The sequence below is a fragment of the Epinephelus fuscoguttatus genome, linkage group LG11, assembly GCF_011397635.1.
Source record: "Epinephelus fuscoguttatus linkage group LG11, E.fuscoguttatus.final_Chr_v1".
Taxonomy (NCBI): Eukaryota; Metazoa; Chordata; class Actinopteri; order Perciformes; family Serranidae; genus Epinephelus; species Epinephelus fuscoguttatus.
Genome location: NC_064762.1, coordinates 26,106,275 through 26,125,801, shown reverse-complemented (window position 1 = coordinate 26,125,801; position 19,527 = coordinate 26,106,275). Strand labels below are relative to the sequence as shown.

At 40.9% G+C, this 19,527-nt stretch overlaps 1 protein-coding gene across 1 annotated transcript; it reads right to left on the bottom strand.

Moving 5' to 3' along the window:
* Positions 1-7,242: 7,242 nt before the first annotated feature.
* hadhb (hydroxyacyl-CoA dehydrogenase trifunctional multienzyme complex subunit beta) lies at positions 7,243-18,447 on the bottom strand. The gene is made up of 16 exons (XM_049589958.1): positions 18,334-18,447; positions 16,521-16,593; positions 15,635-15,676; positions 15,294-15,390; positions 15,110-15,154; positions 12,657-12,756; positions 12,409-12,496; positions 11,891-12,078; positions 10,870-11,050; positions 10,640-10,761; positions 9,671-9,750; positions 9,529-9,576; positions 9,307-9,394; positions 8,907-8,981; positions 8,393-8,557; positions 7,243-7,666 (listed from the first exon to the last, which is right to left on the bottom strand). Exons 2-16 carry the CDS (start codon positions 16,585-16,587, stop codon positions 7,631-7,633), a joined length of 1,422 nt encoding a protein of 473 aa, XP_049445915.1. The 5' UTR covers positions 16,588-16,593; positions 18,334-18,447; the 3' UTR covers positions 7,243-7,630.
* Positions 18,448-19,527: the final 1,080 nt, after the last annotated feature.

The following is a 19,527-nucleotide window of genomic DNA, read 5'->3' as shown; positions in this document are numbered from 1 at the left end:
CGCTGCCCACCTGTGTGTAGCTCATTTTAACCCGTGCTCATAAATTAATATTCCGTAAAACTTTAATTAGTAACAAGAGCTATTATTTGCTAAAATCACTGAACTCAACAGGCCTATATTAGGGAGAGGCATCTATATGGGACAGGCCTTTAATTCCTTTTTGGCTAGTAAAATGGACTGGGCTTTTAATTCAGATGAGGCTTTTAGTTGAAGTTTTACGGTATATACATATTTTTACCCGTTACACAGCTTTTTGCAGGTTACCCGCTGGTACCCGACCCAGTGCAGACCTCTGGACCTCGTCTACTTAGAAGACCAGAAGTGTACACCATTTCATACCATTGGCGCAGGCCAACTGCTGTCTTCAGGCTTTACTGGAAGTGTGCCTGGTGCACATACGTAGGCTACATAGAGGGAAGGATGTGAATTTTATTAAACATCTCAATTTGGGCTTTTTCTAATGAGAAGTTTAGCCATTAAATCAATTTTTCCCTCAACAGTATCTTTATTGATTTTAACAACAATTAACAAAAACATACATAGTCACACATCCAGTAAGTGCATGCAGCATGTGCACGCAAAAGAAAAAGACACAAGAACAAATTCTCAGTACAACTGCTGAGTATTTAACACGTTATCCACCCATCTTTCTAAACTACGAATTTAAAGATAAGATAAATAAAATTAAATAAGATTAAATTAAATTAAATTAAAAATTTAAAAATGAGAGAGGAAAATAAATAAATTTAAAAAGAAAAGAAGGGAGAGAAAATCATAAATTACAGGTTTAGGGATCGTGGTAGAGCAATACAATACACTCCATTTAAAGTACACGTTATATTAATGTACAAATTTTGACAACAATTACCAAGAAAAAAAGCGTTTACAGATTGGGACGTTGCAGAGGGTCACTTATAGCATATCCCCGGGTACTTCCAACATGTGTCCTCTCCAGATAACACATGAAGGTACCCCAGATTTTGTGAAAGAGTGATTGATTATCCCTGATAGCATATGTATTTTTTTTTTTCCAAGGGCAAAGTTTTTGGTGGTTCAGAAATTCATTTATCCATACTCAGCCTACTGGCTTTCTTTGAACTTTTTTTTCTAGCCAATAACAGGCCCATTTCTTAAAAAAAAAAAAAAAAAAAAAAAAAGTGTTTTCTCCTTCTAATGTTTGATGATTTGCTGGATACAAACCCTAATACTAAAAGCTTTGGGTCTAGAGGTATCTCTATGGATATGTCCAGGATACTCTCTCTCACTGCTTCCCAGAACTTTTTTATTTGAAATCACTGCCAAAAACAGTAGAAGAGTGTACCTTTTTCCTTTATGGATTTGATACATAAATCAGGTATAGCTTTTATGGGGTTACATAGGTTCGCATCAGCCAGTTATGGGTACACTGTGGTCATAAAGGGATGGACACGGTCAGCAACAATACTCAGGTAGGCTGTGGTGTTTAAACCATGCTCAGTTGGTACTAAGGGCCCCAAAGTGTGCCAAGAAAATATCCCCCACACCATTACACCAACACCAGCAGCAGCAGCCTGAACCGTTGATACAAGGCAGGATGGATCCATGCTTTCATGTTGTTTACAGCAAATTCTGACCCTACCATCTGAATGTCGCAGCAGAAATCCAGACTCATCAGACCAGGCAACGTTTTTCCAATCTTCTATTGTCCAGTTTTGGTGAGCCTGTGTGAAGTGTAGCCTCAGTGTCCTGTTGTTAGCTGACAGGAGTGGCACCTGGTGTGGTCTTCTGCTGCTGTAGCCCATCTGCTTCAAGGTTCCACGTGTTGTTGGTTCAGAGATGGTCTTCTGCAGACCTTGGTTGTAACCAGTGGTTATTTGAGTTACTGTTGCCTTTCTATCATCTTGAACCAGTCTGGCCATTCTCCTCTGACCTCTGGCATCAACAAGGCATTTTCACCCAGAGAAATGCTGCCCCGAAAAAGGTGCATTCTGTATAAACAAAAGTAGGCAGGCGGCATTTTGCCGCACTCCCAGATTTTGCTTTTAAACTGCCAATGCTGAAAAAAGACTGGTTGGACTTTCCTGCAGATTTGCACAATTCCTGTTTAAAAAGAGCTTCTAATTAGGAAAGTAACTTTTGATCGTTCAACTTCCTGGCATCATAGCACAGGCCATGTGATTGGCTGATTGGCTATTTGCATTAACAAGCAGTTGAACAGATGTACCTGATAAAATGGCAGGTGAGTGTTTATAGGCTATAATGTGAACAGAAAGAGGGCTGAGGCCTCTCTGAAATGAACTGACAATGTGAACACAAAAAGAACTGAGTCCCTTTTCTGTCCGTCCACTTTTTGGTGCACTTCAAGAGGACTGTGTTTGGTTTGTTTAAAAAGAACTATATGTGAATACTATATGTTTCTAGTGACAAACCCTGACCCTGAACACCCCTGTTGCATTTCCATTAATTGCGTTTCGGTGCCTGTAACAGTACAGTGCATTGAGACTTGTTTTACATTGCACGCGCGCACACCGAGCGCACGAGCAGGTGTAGTAGGGAGCGCGAGTCAAGTGCAGCTTTCAGCAGGTGCCGCCCCGCGTGAGCCGGCTAGGACGAGATGAAAGACACCGCTGCACACCGACTCCCTCCCTCCCTCCCTCCCCCTCCGCGCGAACACCCCGAACCCCCCACCTCCACCTCCCCACCCGGTACCCTCCTTCCTCCCCCTCCCCGCTCCCCCGCGCGCTCGGTGAGGTAGATTTGTAGTGACAGCAGCGGGTGCATTCGCCAGTCATTCCCCATAAAAGGTTCCGTCTGATCAAAGCCCCGCTGAGGCAGGGAGAGGCAGGGAGGCGGCCCGCTATGTCGGCGTGTCGGTGTGTGTCTGCGTGTCTCCGGTGTCTCGCAGGGTTGAGGCGGTTTTTGAAGCTTTAAAAACACAAAAACCCTCTCTGTCTCTCTCCCTGCTATTTACATTCGAGCTCCGTTTTGCCTTGGCAGTGAAACATTGGTTTTATTCCCTCCGCCTGTAGCCCGTGTGACAGGCTCGGCTGCATTAATCAGAGTCAAGGCTTTCTTAAAGTGGAAGAATTAAATCTTTAAATACATTTTAAACGGAAGTGTCTGACTGAAGTTATGTTAACAAGCCCCCCAACCTGAGTGTGTGTGCGTGTGTGTGTGTGTGTGTGTGTGTGTGTGTGTGTGTGTGTGTGTGATGAGCAGAGCAGACACCCCGCTGAGCGCTGAGGGGATCGCACATACCAAAGCAGAACAAGAGGCAATGTGTTGATATAAATTTACCCATCCGCTGTCAATTAGACACTTTAGCGCATGTAAAAGTTCCACACTATGAACGGAAGACACCACTGCAAACCTGAACTTTTAAGCAACCTGCCAGCACACGTTCCCCCCAAAAATCCCTCCATATTCATGTTGTTTTAAATCACCAGGAAGCCCGAGCATCCCTCTTTACCTCCTCATTAGCATCAGTCGTCCCGTCAGAAGCAGACAGCATTATTCACCATCAATTAATCGCACAGGAATCCAAAGCCAGTCTACTGCTGACACATCTTGGTACACAGACCGGGATGCAAATGCAAAACAAAAAATATTTTGGCAATGCAAATTTAAAAAAAAAAAAAAAAAAAAAAAAAATCAGTTATAAAGACTAGACTGTACACCCCCTTTCCCCCCCAAATTCATTGTTGTTATGTGCAGCACAAAGCTTCCTATACATTGATCTTTTCCCTTGCTATGGTGTCAGCCCCTGCTGAATTAAACATCAACGTTACTTGAAGTTGTTGATGTCCATGCGCCAAGGCCTTCAATCAGAATAGAGTTTAAATAAATGTAGAGGACATGCAATAGTCGGAGTAGATATGTTTTGTACAGCAACGATTCAATCTTGGCTTTATTACTGGAAACATGACTACTGAAATGTACCTGAAGGCCCTTATCTAATTACCTTTATAGGGGCAAGGGCAAAACCTGGTTAGCTGTCTGCTAAATCATATGACTTATGAGATTATGTTAGAAGCTCTGCACAAGATATTCTGTTGGGAGTTAAAACAGTTTCACAAGACAAATTTCTGTGTAAAGTGTATTTGCATATCATTTACATAAAAAAAATGTGATGAGAGTTGTGGGGTGTTTGCTGACACTCCCAAATCTGTTCAAACCACACCCACAGAGTTTGATTTATGCTTATTTAGACGCAAATATTTATTGTTACAGAAACCATTTGAGATCTTGAAACCAAGCTTTTATGGTTCTGTAATATATTTATAGTATTTTTAGGCCTACATTTGCCCTTCCTATACATCAAGGAGGTACCAACTGGCAATGAGTTATGTTAGTTATTGTACAAGCCCCTATACACGGTCTTTTCTAATAAGATTTGTTATTCCTACAGTGGGAAAATTTGCAGTGTTACAGCAGCAAAGGGGACAGTGTCTTAACGAGAAGCATCGGCAAGATGTGATGAATATGTGAACAGTAAGATAAAAACCTACACTGCCTTTTTTCTCTGCCTTTTCATCCTCTCTTCATGCTTATACTCTGTCACAAATAAATGCGGGCAGTGATCTAATTCAAAGGCCTGAGCCACCTTGTTGAAATCAGAAATAATAATCCATGATATTAAAAATCTTTTAGATAACGCTAGAATACATTTTGCTAAATACACTCTTTCTAAATGTCACTCCACTGTTGTCTGCCTGCAACAAGTGACATCTCGTGATGTTTCAGAACGCTTTTACGCTTTTTTCCGTTTCCACCGTGAAAAGTTGTGGATGGTATCAATGGAACCATTCCGTACTGTCCCCATTTTTGGTCTCCCCTCTGTTGGGGTACCTAGCACACAGATCTGGTACTAAAAGGTGGAGCTGTGAACACTGCAGTCCGTTGATTGGTCAGTAGAGGACGGTCACTCTGGTCAGGGCTGAGTTGTGGCTGGTTTTGAGGCTCATGTAACCACTGTTCATACTGTGGAGAGTTTTATTAGTAAACTGTAACTATAAAATGGAAGGATGAAAAAATAACTGAATTCACTGGGTCGACTGCCGGCAACTTTTAAGGTGGAACGTTTACTTATAATGTTACTCAGTGTATGAGTTGACAATGTAAATTCATCAGCACACTCACTGTGACAACTTTGACCGTTACTTTACTTTTTATTGTCTCTCTTGGACACACACTTTTAGTAATGAGTTGGTCTCGCTCACCAGACCTTTCTCAAGAAAAGAAACATCTGGCTGGGCTGACTCTCACTTTAAGATTGGAGGAAAAAACGCCTGGCTGCTTGTATTTCTTTCAACCAATCACAATCGTTCTGGGCGGTGCCACAGCAACGATGCGCTTGCAAAAATACTGCTGGAGGGAAACAGGTTTTGGTGTAACACGCCCACAAAAATATCGCCTACAGGACGCGAACCATGGCAGAAAAATGGCTACATCCCCACAAGATCAAACACTGCAAAAGTTAGTAAAGGACATGTTGAAAATGGTTGAAAACTGCTACACAACCGGAGGTGGTAGGGCGGGACTTCAGCGGGTGGCTCGTTCCGCTCAATGAGAGGCTGATCTATGCAGAAAACTTCCACCCACTCAGACTAGTAATGAGTAGATCCTCAAGGGTTTAAAAATATATATTAATTTAGGCTGAATTATGTGGTCTGCATATATTCTAATCCTCGCTCTGAGGGGGAAAATAAGCATTTTGGATTGCTGTTCCTGTGGGCTCCAGCAACACTAAACCCCTGAGCTTGCCTGAGAAGGACTAAATGCACAAATCTGCTTTTTTTAAATATCCCATGGAGAGAGACTCTCACTGCAGCCTGTTTTATTTTGCCTCGTTCTGTGGATGATAAACAAGGTGCAGATTGATAAAGGAGGAAATAAAGTGAGTGCTGGACAGAGCAGAATGACAACAACCCCGCCCACATTTAAGAGTACTGTTTGCAGTGGAAACGCTAGGGTCTAGGTACCATGTCTGTAGGGTTACTGTTGTTTCCAAAGGTACCATACTAAAAGTGTTTGGTGGAAAGGAGGCTTTATAATAACAATCTGAGCCTGTCTGTGGTGAAAATAACCAAATTTAATGGACATACAGTGAGTGTTCAATTGCCCCATGTGCTTCCATTGCAGCCTGTCCCGCCGCTGCTGCCCGCTCGCTCAATACTGGACCAGTGTCAAAAACTGTTGTTCACATCTGTCTCTTTGACCACTTTACACAAGGAAATAGGGTCCAGGTTGAAAAATGCCTTAAAGTTATCCTTTAAGTATTTTTTGTCACATCAGATTAGGGCTGCAACATATTATTTTCATAACTGTATAATTCTCTAATAATTTCTCAATTAGTGTAAAAATGTCAGAAAATAGTGAAAAATGCCCATCACAATGATATTGTCCTCTCCCTCTCTCCTCAGTCTCATTAACCTTATAAGAAAACCTTATGGGAAATGGTTCGATGGACTTTATTGTGTTTAAGGAGAAAAATCCATGTTGATTTTTATCAGGTAAATTGCAGAGGAACATTCTAGTTCAGTGACGTGTTACTCCAGTAGCTATAACACTGGGGCATCAGAAAAAATTCCATACGTACTTGTATTTGAACGTTTTTTAATTTTTCTGCCCATTTTAACCAGGACTGCCTGGCAGAAGAGATACTGTTTCTTAATGAGACTTTTCTGATTTAAATGAAGGATAAATACAAAAGAAAAATTCTATAATTTCTCCCTTATGTCTTCCTTCACACACCTGCAACTTTGTGTGAGCACTGTGGCACTTATTCACGATGGCTTCTCCTTCATCTAGTGTGGCTTGGGTTGTACCTGGTATATTTGGCAGATGAGTTAATAGTAAGTGTCTCCAAATGTCTCTGTGCAACAGTCCAAGACCCCAAAGTATTCAGCTTATTCTCACATAAGATCAAATATTCACATTTTAGAAGATGGAACCTGTGAATTTTTTTAGTATTCTAGCTCCTGATAATCACTGTGCAGGTGCAGCTAACTGGCCCTTTTAATACAAGACAAGTTGAGATATATTTATTATGTATAAATAATAAAACATAAATAAATAATGATGGTTGAATTCAATTTAGCTGCTTCAATTCCAGGGCCCTGGTATTGTGCATTTTGTCTTACTGGGACACTTGCTGGGAACAGAACAGAGCCACTATTGTGATTTGTACCATCTGTGCTTTTCCCGTTGACTGCTTTGAAAAAGGCCCATTTTCAGAGCAAGAAAGAGTAGCAACCCCAGAAATGAGTGTCAGTGTGGTCATCGTCACACCGTTTAATTCCAGCAGTTTGTAAGAAAAAAACATTACAGCGTATACAAACATTAGAATCACTGCATCTCATTAGAGTGCTAATATTTAGCTATGTTACATTCGACTCAGCGACATGCCAACGTGATGCACCGCAGAGTCCATAAACTCATATGCGATATTGTTCGACAACATTCTGATATAATTTAACTGCATCTATGCAAAGTTGAATTTACACAAGATTCCTAAAGCGCACTCACACACTGCATGTGGCTCTGGTGAAGGCATGGTGGTGCTAATATTTATGCTCTGTCGTCTGGATGTTAGCGTCTGTAGTCGTCGTTATGATCATAAGGTTAAATCACAGATGTGGGTTGAAGTATTTTACTGGGGGTAGGCCTCAATCACCATGGCATGACCCTGGAAAACACAACAATACATGTTTGTCAGGTGTGAGTTGCAGAAGTGTTGGAGATATCGGCCGTAAAGATGTCTGCCTTCTCTCCGATATAATGGAACCAGATGGCACTCAGCTTGTGGTGCTCACAGCGCCTAAAAAATACATTTGAAAAACTCAACAGCAATGTCTCTTTCCAGAAATCATGACCTGGTTACTCAAGATAATCCACAGACCTTGTTGTGAGCAGTTTCATGTAGAAACCTTTTTTTGTTTCCTGCAGAGCTACACCTGCCAACCGTATTACTGCCAGAAGGAAGAGTGCATCTACTCATGGACGAGAGGCTCATGACAGAGTGAGATGTAAACATTAATGGCGTAGTCCTTGGCTGAGCTGAAACGTTAGGATGCTCAGTGGTGCTAAGTGAGCGAACAGAAGAAGCGCGTTTCCCTAAAAAGGTCCTACATGAAACTGCTCACAACAAGATCTGTGGATTATCTTTAGTAATCAGGAAATCGTGATTTCTGGAAATGTATTTCAGATGTATTTTTGTTGGTGCTTTGAGAACCACAAGCTGAGCGCCATCTAGTTCCATTATATATATATAATATAATATAATATAATATAATCTACAAATATATATTTTTGATTTCCGGTGATCTGCCCCTCTCTTAAATTATGAAAATCTAATTAAAGTTAAAAAGAAAAAGCGGCTTGTGTGACACTGCTGACGTCACCCAATAATTACCTGTCCTCCGGCAGCGCAAGCCGCCACCAGTCCGTACTGTCCTCCCTCCTTCTGCAACCGGTGTGCCACTGTGGTTACCAGCCTGCAGCCCGTGGCACCGAACGGATGACCCAAAGACAGGGAGCCACCCCACAGGTTAAACTTCTCCATGGGAGGAGTTCCAACCTACAGAAAGACACAACAAAGATTTTGTCAGGACTGATATTTACAGGGTTTCTTTCTGCAGTATCAGAACTCAGCATTCACAGAGGCGGTGGATATAAACAGACACTGACGGTCCGGGTTAAAGCTTGTGTGAATAATTGAAAAGTACCAAGAACTAAGCAAAAACATCTCTTTTCTGATTGATGTTCAGTGATATTACTTCCTGTTTTTGTTTTACAGTACATGCGTTATAAAAGTACAATTACACCAATACCAAATGCTTACATAAAATCATTGTTGCCTTTAATTTAGTCTGTGCAGAAAGTTTATCCGTTGCAGTGTGTAATATATGACCAGCAGCTGTCTTTACCTTCGATTTCCTGCCCATGTATGTCTGGGCGAACCAATCCGAGTCCATAGCCTTCAGATTTGCCATTATCTGGCCCTGGAAAACACACACAAATACATCTCCAGTGTTGCCATAGATACCAGAAAGAAAACACATTGATTTCCACTGATTCCAAAGCGCAGGATGTGTAGTCGACCGGTCAAATCTTACTCCAACATTGATGCTCATGAATAACACAGGCCACAGTTGGACTGAGGCAGACACAGAAACTGAGACACTCCAGTTTAATCACTTATGAAATACATATGTGTATAGGGCTGCTGAGGTAAAAGAATTTCCCCTGGGATGATTAAGGCTGGCTCATCAGCGCAACATGTGGTATTACTGCCATTATTTCATTGTTTGCTGTTTGATAACTTACTGCGAATGCCTCGTGGAACTCAAAAACATCGATGTCACTCATGCTCAAGCCAGCCCGTTCCAGGGCCTTCGGCGTACCGTATGTTGGCCTGGGGAGTTAAAAAGGGCCCCGTGTCAAACAGAAAACAGACTCAAACTTTTGGTATAAAACCTATCCTTACCTACACACACAGTGTTAACTAAATGTTGGTTAGCTTTTCTTCAGCTAAATTTGTGAACTCACCCCAAAAGCAGCTGATCTTTGGGGTCCTGGGACACGTAGACAAAGTCTCTGTAAGGACACAAATACGATATGATCAACACATTAGAAAGAGCATCACTGGGGAAATTGAGGCTGCTCTACCAAACAGAGAGGGTGCACATACCTGAGGTAGGCTTTAGGCTTGTAACCCATTGCCAAAGCTTTCTCTTCAGACATGATGAGCACAGCAGAGGCACCGTCAGTCTGAGGACACACACAAACAGTTTATTTAATGTGAGGGCAGTTAATGAGTGACGACAATGCTTCCACTTGTGAGAGAGAACAGTAGAAAGAGAGTCGGGGGAGATAGCTTCAGCAGGGCTAAACAAATCGTTTCATGAGTGCCCCAAAAAGTTACCAGAAATTTTAATTATAAAGGGGAAATTTTAAAATTACAAAGCCAAAGTTGCTTTGCTTTTGCAGCTGGATGTGTGTGTAGCTTTGCGTGTTTGTTTTCAACTAAGAAGTCCACAGGTACCTGGAAGAGGGACCACATTACCTCTGTTTTGGGACTCCCTCCAGTGGCTGCCGGTACAGTTCAGAGTTGATTTTATGGTTCTCCTGTTTGTCTATAAAGCCCTGAATGTTGTGGCCCCTCCTATATCTCAGACCTCCCTAACCTTTATGCTACCTTTAAGTCCCTGAGGTCTGCTAACTTGAGGCTCCTGGCTGTCCTTCGATCTCACCTCAAGCTCAGGGTTGACCGCGTCTTTGCGGTTACAGCCCCTAGACTGGGAAACACCATCTCCCACCCTATCGGTTGGTTTTAGTTTTACTCACTAGCGTTTAAATCCTCTTGATATGGCTGTTTTTGGATCTGTGACTATGCCTTTGAGTTGTTGTTAAGTGTCTATGAGGTGTACGCATCGATGTTAACATCCGTGTTTTGAGGTTTTTTTTGTCTTACATTTGTGATTTCAGCTACCTGCTCTGTTCTGTAGAGCAAACTGTTCAACTTGGGGTGTTTTTAAATGTGCGTTATATATAGATTTGACCTGACAAATAGTCATATCTATGCTGATGGTGTTTTTGAGCCAGGACATAGGAATTTAAGTACACAGGGTGCTATAGGGCATGATGTATATGTGTTTACCAGGAAGGAGGAGTTGCCGGCTGTGACTGTGCCGTGAGGTTTAATGAAGGCGGGCTTTAGTTTGCCCATTTGCTCCATGGAAGATGGGCGGATGCCGTTGTCCTTGGAAACAATATCACGGCCTGGTGACAACAAGCACAGACAAATGACATCAGCAATTTAAGCATCAACAGCCATCCATTACTTTGTAATGTCATGTATCTCAGTTTAATGCGCGAAGCAGTGATCACCTGGCACTTTAAAAGAGATGACATCCTTCAACAGACCGGCATCCTGTGCCTGTTTGGCCAGACTGTGGGATCGCGTGGCAAACTCATCCTGCTCCACTCTGGAGACGCCAAATGCAGCAGCCAGACGGTCTGCACTGTGGCCCATGGTTTCAGATGTGGAGAACTCGGCCACAGCAGGAAGCTACACACACATAATAAAAATGTTACAGGAGGAAATACTGTACTGTATGTCAAAGGTCTAAGAGAAGAAATCTGATTTCTGACATTGCAAATTAAATTTAAGAAACTAAAACTGGTGCGAGCGCTTGAAGAGCCCTGTTATGCTCATTTTTCGGGTTCATACTTGTATTTTATGTTTCTACTAGAACATAAATGCACTTAATTTTCCTTATACTGTCTGTGCTGAAACACCTGTAGTCACCTTTTGTCTAAGACGCTCTGTTTTAGCATCTGTCTCTTTAAAATCAGTTTACTGCAACGCAGCCTTAAAAACCAGGAAAAGACGACACTTGCGACATGCAAAATCTAAGACAATATCTAGTCACACATCATGATGTCAATATAATATCAATCACTGCTCAGCCCTATCTCGGCGTCTCTGCACCATAGCCAGGGGAATGACTATAAAGGAGAGTAGCGGTAGCGCCAGGAATATGATCTGAAATCACGAGAAAATTAGCAACATCTGCACCCAAGATTACATATATATCCCTGACGTTAGCATGTAGCTACATGTAGCAGTGTACATAATGTAAAAACTTGCAGTAATGTGCCTGGCACAGGTGACCATATAAAGAAATCTGTCACAATATGACGTCTGCTTGCAGCCAAAGTAGAGAAGCAGAGTATTCACAACTTTCTGAAGCCTGAGGTTTTTGCTCACAGGAGTTACTTTTACATACATTTACCTCATTATTTGAAACTTCAGCCATGTTTAATACAATCATCTGACATTGTAGCATTATATATGTAACAGAAAATGAGGAAATGCATTATAGGTCCCCTTTATGTGATGAAATACCTCTGGGGAGAGGTGTGCCATCCGGATGCTGCCAATCAGACTAAGCCTCTGGCCGAGGGACTTGGCTCTGTTCAAGGCCAGCATGGTTTTCCTCATCTTACGGCTGTGACGGATAGGAACATCAGACATAAACTCCACCCCTCCTGCCACAACAGTGTCACACTGGCCTGCAGCAATAAGGCCAACGGCTGGAGAGGAGGGTGGAGAACAAACAGACAGACAACAATTATACAAAGAGGGAAACAACCCAAAAAAACATAGGACCAGTTTGTTAATCCCTAGTGTTCTTAAATGTAAGTGCCTTATGTGATATTTACGTTTTTTTTATACTGATGTCTTAAACTCAGCTAGAGAGCTTGTTTGTTTTGCTTTTACAGGGGGTCAAAATTAAGTTGAATTAATTCAGCATGAAGCCAAAGTACATCGTTTAATTTCACCCGAGAGTCGATAAAAGCCCATAATTTATGCTACATGTCAAATGGAAGAGGCCTGCGTGGAGATTTCTCTCCCTGACATACCTGAGGTCATTGCCTGGTTGGAGGAGATGCAGGCCATGGTGACAGTGTGAGCTGGGATCTTGTCAGAGAAGCCTGCACCTAGTGCTGCCTGAAACCACAGTGAAAAATGAAGGAGATGCACACCTGGACAGCAGCTCAAAAATGCTCCTTTGGTTGTAGAACAAGTCCTGCTCCAGATACCATACTCATTTCGTGTATGTACCTCTGTGTGTGTGTGTGTGTGTGTGTGTGTGTGTGTGTGATAATACCTCTCTTGCTACGTTGCTGGTTTTGACCTCCTGAATGACTGTTCCGTAGATGATGTAGTCGACAGCATCTTTGGGTATATTCGTCTTGTGCAGCAGACCCCTAGGGAAACCAAAATCGGATTTTTTAAACAACAGTAACACAAGAGACATCTTTCTTTTGCTTGTAACAAGACAAGAATGGAGGCAGAAAAAAGGCATCCTGTGAATTTATCACATGGCAACAGACAAAAGCAGACTGACAAACTAAACAACTGAAGCTCCAATGTTCCTGTATTTCTCCTGCTGTTTAAATTGTTGTGTTTCAGCCATTTTGAGATTCTATGATGACTAGATATTACATCTGAAGGTCACCCATAATTCGTAGGGCCATAGTTATATAACGTCCATGCTGACCGGTAACAGCTTGTGTCTTTCTTACTATTCAAAACTGAAAGCATTATCATTGCATTTACCTTGGAAAACCAAGCATTACCAGATCTAGCCAGGTTATTCATTGTTAGCAATACCAGTTGACACGTTCCGCTGTATTTCGACCATACAAGCACCGAAGCAACATGTCCACAGATAGAAGTTGGACGGTACTGTGTGTACGACTGATTTAATGAGATACAATTAGACAGAGGTGCTGATGAACAGTATATTCCTACAGCTTTCACTACTATTAATGCGTGGAGCAACCACCTTGGATTTTGGGGTGGCATTGGTGAGATTTCGCCGACTTTCCACCACGGAAATCTGACCTTAGAGCAGGGCTCGACAGTGTAAGTGTTTTAGTCGCATTTGCGAGTGGATACTTTCCTGTGCGACCAGAAAATTATTTTCAGTAGCACCAGTGCAAGTGCTACAAAAATGTTAGTACATGCACTGTTTTGTTGTTTAACGTTAACGGTAGTTGATTTCTTTGTTTGGGAAAAAAAAACACAAATGTTTAGGCTGTAGGCTACTGATTCTGAATCTACCAACACAGCCGCAGTCAATCTATGTAGGCTGTGTTATCAGACCTGAAATACAGTGCTTCTCATCTAACCAATGCAGCCGTTCGAAAACAGACACGTGACCACATGCACGCACATTGTGAAAACCAGGGCGCCAAACGAGCTGAAGACAAAATGGTGCGGAGAAAGATTGCTTTTAAAATGAAGCCACTTATGGCTTATTTTCAGAACACCGGTTTAGACATTCACAGAGAGGAGGATGAGGGGGATAATGGGAGAGACTTAAATGAAGACGAGAGCGACGAAGAACACCCGGACCACATCCATGAAGAGGACGGGGTAAGCAAGGTGGAGAGATCCCAGTCAGACAGAGTGTCTGAGGGGGAGGAGGGAAAAGGAGGCATCGGTGCCGAAAGGACAAACTTAAACGTAGAAAGTACGAAGAAGAAGTTCAAATACAATGCCCAGTGGCAGAGCACATTTCCGTGGTTAGTGTTTAAGAATGGGAAAACGTACTGCAAATGGTGTCTTGCTCATCAAAAGTTAGCTAGGAAAACGGCCTTTGTCACAGGAGATGCGCAGCTGAAAAGAGACACTGTGAAGAAACATGGCGTGTCTCGCAAACGAGCCAGGCAACCAGATTATGTAGACTGCTGGACAACAGACATTCTTGGCGTTTCAATGGACTTACCAAGGGTTGTTTTTGGTTTTTTTAATTTATGAACTCATACAATTTATTGTATACTTATATTATATTTATATATTTATTTTATATTTATTAATTTAATAGATATACTTAAACACATTTGCATTGTGTGTGTTTCCATTTTTGTTATGGTGAAGAGCTAGTTGTAACATTAAAAATTAATTTCTACAGGGTTAGGGTTAGGCTAAATAAAGTACTTTATTTGTTTGAAAATGTCCCTGGATTTTCATTGTGCTACTAAAAAATGTTGTGTGCTACTAAATGTCTTGTGGCTGTATGTCTCTGCAAACCAGCCAAGCTGCAGTTACAGTTTACATTCATGTCTGTGAAAACATGGATGCTTCACATGCATCTTCCCCCCCACAGCACAGAAGTTCTCGACAATCAGCAGTTTCAAAATGGGAACACAAGATTAGTGTCACCAATTCAGTATCTGACCAAATGTCTCCCCTTCTGAGTTATGGCCAGAAAAGTGTTTTTGCAGAACATTATGATGTCACAGTGAAGCTGACCTTTGACCTTTTATATATAACATGTCGTCATTATGTCCTGTTACAAATTAGTGTATGAATTCTTGAGTTATGGCCAAAAGCATGTTTTGTGAGGTCATAGTGACCTTGACCTTTGAGCTTCAACCACCAAATTTTCATTAGTTCATCTTTGTGATCAAGTGGACGTTTGTGCCAAATTTGAAGAAATTACCTCAAGGTGTTCTTGAGATATCTTGTTTACAAGAATGGAACGAACAACCCGGAAACATAATGCCTCCAGTCAAAGCTGTCAGGCACCTAGGCAAAATAGGAAGCACTTACTGCAGAGCTGCTCTGGCCAAGTCATGGGGCATTAGGTCAGCATATCTGTAAACACAAACCAGAAAAGTTTTACCCTCAAACTGGGATTATCTCTCTGTACAAATCATGTGACTACAGGTTTTCCTTCTTCCTAAAGTTACAGTGGTCAGTGAACTTAGACACAAGACAACAGCCGATGACGTACGTGGTTCCAGACATCAGGAATGGGGTTCGAACTCCTTCCACCAGAACGATGTTCTTCACACCAGGCCGAGCTAGCGTCTTTTTGCTCTTTGTCTGAACTGAAAGACAATTAAGACAGCAACAGGCAGTTAGACTGAGGAATCACTTTTAGTACCATCTAAATATCAAATTTTCAACCATTTAGAGGTTGAGAGGTCCTAGAGAGGATAGTTATGCACAGGTTCTGTCCAGGTAAATAAATGTCTTCTCACATAGAGGCTTTCGATGTCACTGATATCCACAAGTCTTTGATCTGGATTTTTATGTGAATGGAAGTAAAGTCACTTAAGAGTAACGACTTACCCTGAGCCTGAAGTTGGGCCGTTGTACTGAGGGAGCGTGCCCCTGAGACATAGAGAAAAAAGATGTTGGTGCTGTATTTCTGACTACAGGTGTAAAGACCTATCGATATATCGATTCAACAATCAACAATACAATATCATCGCTGCAAAGTGAAAACATCGACCTATATCATCATCTTTAAGTTACACCTTACGCCAAAAGTCTGTGTCGCCGGCAAACAGCTGCAGGCGGCAAGCAGCCGAGAGAAAGAAGATGAGGATAACATTATTTACTCTGGAATAAATCAGCAGTGTGGAAATGTTTTCGATGATGGGAGAAAATACAGGTAAACAGACAGAGCACATGCTAACTTCTCACTACAGGAACATTAGCTGCTCTGTTTCAACAATGAAATTCAACCATACCGTTCTGTAGCATGTGATTTCAGCAATGAGCAGAGGAAAACACTGCTAGCCAGTAGGCTAATTTATGCAATGTAAACATGCTTAAGCGCATAATGGGTGACTAGCAAATAACAACCAATTTGTTTACGAACTGTGACAGTTATTGCTAAGCTGGATTTCCTACTTTTGTTAAACAATGTTGTTAATCCATGTTACTTGGCTGTTGGGAGAAGTTTGCCTTCAGGGTTTTAAGCCTGACAACCTTAAGTTTAGGAAGAGATCGCAGGTCCCTTCATCGCATCAAATCCAAATCATATTGTGGCAGACTTTGTGATATCAGCAAATATTTTATTGTTGTCCAAAGAATCGATATAATATCGTATCGTGATGAAACTGGTGATTTACACCCCTGTTTCTGACTGTGTTCTCTTGTTTGATACATTTTTCCATTGCTTTGGCAAATATTGGAGCATCTGAAATAAATGTTATTTTAGAAAACTTACCCAACCTCACTGCCCAGGAAGGGCTGACAGAGCAGCCCCGCACTGTGTTCAGCAACATGGAAGCCATTATGTTCTACACAGAAAGAAACAAATTATTACTGCAAAGTTATAACCAGGCTTCTGATTTACATAACATTTTAAAAACTGAAACACTTTCTGTTTTAGCAGTGTTGCTTTTATGAAGGAGAAAAAGGGACAATTTCCATTTAAACTGGTCCGCAAACTACCTGTTGTTTACTTGCGTATTTACATTCTATGCTAATTTATACTTCTACTCCACTACCAGAGGGAAATATTCTTTCTTACTGAAAAACATTTATCTGATACTTGTAGTTAGTAGTTACTTTATGTTAAAAAAACATACATTATTATATGCTTTTAAGATATAATATGACTCAATACGATGTTACCAATATACCCGGTAGTAGACTATACAAAAAAAAAAACTGTTTAAAACTTCTTACATGTATCTGTGAGTGATGAAAACAGAAGCATATAATTTTCTTTCTATAACATCGTGAAGGAATCATTCTGCATAGGTACTTTTACATTCGATACTTGATGCCGCCGCACGTGCGACCCACTGGCGGTGGATAAACCGGAAACAGCTGATAGCAGGAATGAGCAGCTAGTACTAGTAGCGAGAGGGAAACACAAAACTGACAGACACTGTAAAGATGAGCAACTGAGGAGACTAAGAATTGCGCGCCCCCCTTGCCCTCGCAAACGAAGAGGCCATTAACCGTCAGATGACGGGGATGGTGAAGGACAGGCCAACTTTACCCTACTAACTTAATCTAAAGACCTTTCACAATATAAGCTCTACTCTGTCCTACATTTACCTACATTAAATCGATACAGTATAGTATCGCAATATTTTTTGTGTGGCAATATCGTATCGTCACACAGTATCAGTATTTTTTTGTTATATAAATTATTAATATGACAAATATAAATTAAACTTTAGGCAGCCTACTAGAATAATTTAATAAGTTGTTTTTTCAGTCTGAATGCATTACTCAGCATATTGAAAAATTGTAATAATACTTTAGTCAATACTTGACTAAAGTATTGTAATAATATCGTATCGTGGATCATCTGGTGATTCCCATCTCTACAAACTGCAACCTTTAAATGCTCTTGGAACATATTGCTCATAATCGACCTGTGCTTTTATGTTAATAACATTTTGAATTCAGGACCTTTACTTTTAATGAAATATCTCTAGATTATGGTACTTCTATGGACTTTCTTAATACTTCCTCCACCACATAACTCACCAAAGACCTTCAAAAATATAAGTCTCTGCTCTGTTCCAGATTTTCTCATGTTACATAACAATGGGGGCTTTAATTTTATAAGGATTTAAGCTTAAATTAGAGGCCTAATATATATAGGTACAATGTTTATGTGTTTTATAATGTGGGACATATGTCACATCATTGACGGTCACTCATAACACCCCCCTCCCAGGCTCTGACCCTTCACCTAGATTCCTATCCTGGAGAATGACAGAGACATAAATGCAGGAACACGGTGCACTAACAGGGTCATAAGTGTCTACACGTCGATTGAGTATTTGGAACATTAAAATTAAGTTTACAGCAACCAAAAAACACATTACTGAAACGAGCTAAACAGGCAAGTAAACAAGATGTAACGTTAAGCTAGTAGAGCTAACTTTATGTAGCTACATGTCCATTCAGCTGTAACCTACTCCGCTCTGTTCGGGGTGAAGAAACGCGTTTGCAGAGTTCATATCACATCTTTACTCTTACTAGTTTTATTATAAATAATGACTGTTGTGGCTCACCTGTCTTTGTGTTTTGTCTTTGCCGACACGTCTTCGCTGTCAAACTATCGGGCAGGCTCAGCGACGCTACTGCACTGGACCCTATGGACTACGCTTTCAAAGCCCCACGAATGTGTTAGCTGACCGAGGTAGCGCCTGAACAAAAAAACACAAGCCCGACATATAAATGGCTTAATATCATGTGTAGCTAGTATTTAAGGGCTTTTAAGTTTATAAATGTCGACATTGGTATCTACAAAATATTGTTTTTTTTAGATAAGAGGCAACGATTTGAGTACAAGAACATTTATGCTACGGTAATGTTTTAGCGTGCTTTGAGGACCTTTTCCCGTTATGGACCACTCTTGCGCCCCCAGCGGCGGGAACATTTACTGGGAGCGGTGGGAATATTTATTAGGCTATTATATTTATTTATTGTGAGCGCCGGGCAGTGTGTCAATCCAGAGGCGTTTCTTAATACTCAAGTTCCGGATGAGGATGAGACGTGCTATGCTTGCATGTCTCTATTGTTTGATATGTTTGTCCAGTTGTGGACAAAGTACCCAGAAAAAGTAGTAGCCTAATATCACAACAAAGAACAAAAACTCAGTCACAAGTAAAAATGCTGCAAATCTGCCTTGAGTAAAAGTATATGGGTATTGTTAGCAAAATGTAGGCCTACTTAAAATGAAAAGTTAAAAGTATAGCAACTCATTATGCAGAGTGACCCAATTTCAAGTGTTGTAATCATCATATAGGCTACATGAATATGTATTGAGTATTAATTGATAAATTTACACGTAGGCTACATGTAAGCAGCATTTAAATGTTGTCATGGTAGAACTAATTTTAACACCTTTCACTAGTATACTAGTCTAATCTATAACAACCCACATCAACTAGTAAATATGAAACTTACAACATATAAAACAAACTATCTGAAAAGTAACTATAGCTATCAAATAAATGTAGCTTGAGTAGAATGGTATTTCCCTCTAAGTATAAAGTAGCACAAAATGGAAATACCCAAAGTACATACATCAAATTTGTACTTGAGTAAATATACTTAGTTACTGTCTGTCACTGCATTTGTCTCATCATTATGCTTTCCGTCTACATTTTTATGGGGACTTGGTACATCTAGAAAAAAAGAAAAGCAGTTTAATATTGTATTAAGTCTAACATTTTATTGAAGTTTTGAGTTGTAGATTGTGG

Bases quoted from the DNA above. Each gene is read 5' to 3' on its own strand.
- hadhb (XM_049589958.1), bottom strand. From the start codon at position 16,587: ATGGCTTCCATGTTGCTGAACACAGTGCGGGGCTGCTCTGTCAGCCCT. The intron at 9,577-9,670 runs GTATGTGCACCC...GTGTCCTTACAG, and splicing joins AAGCCTAAAGCCTACCTCAG to AGACTTTGTCTACGTGTCCC. The intron at 7,667-8,392 runs GTAATTATTGGG...TGTGTTTTCCAG, and splicing joins CTTGCGCTGCCGGAGGACAG to GGTCATGCCATGGTGATTGA.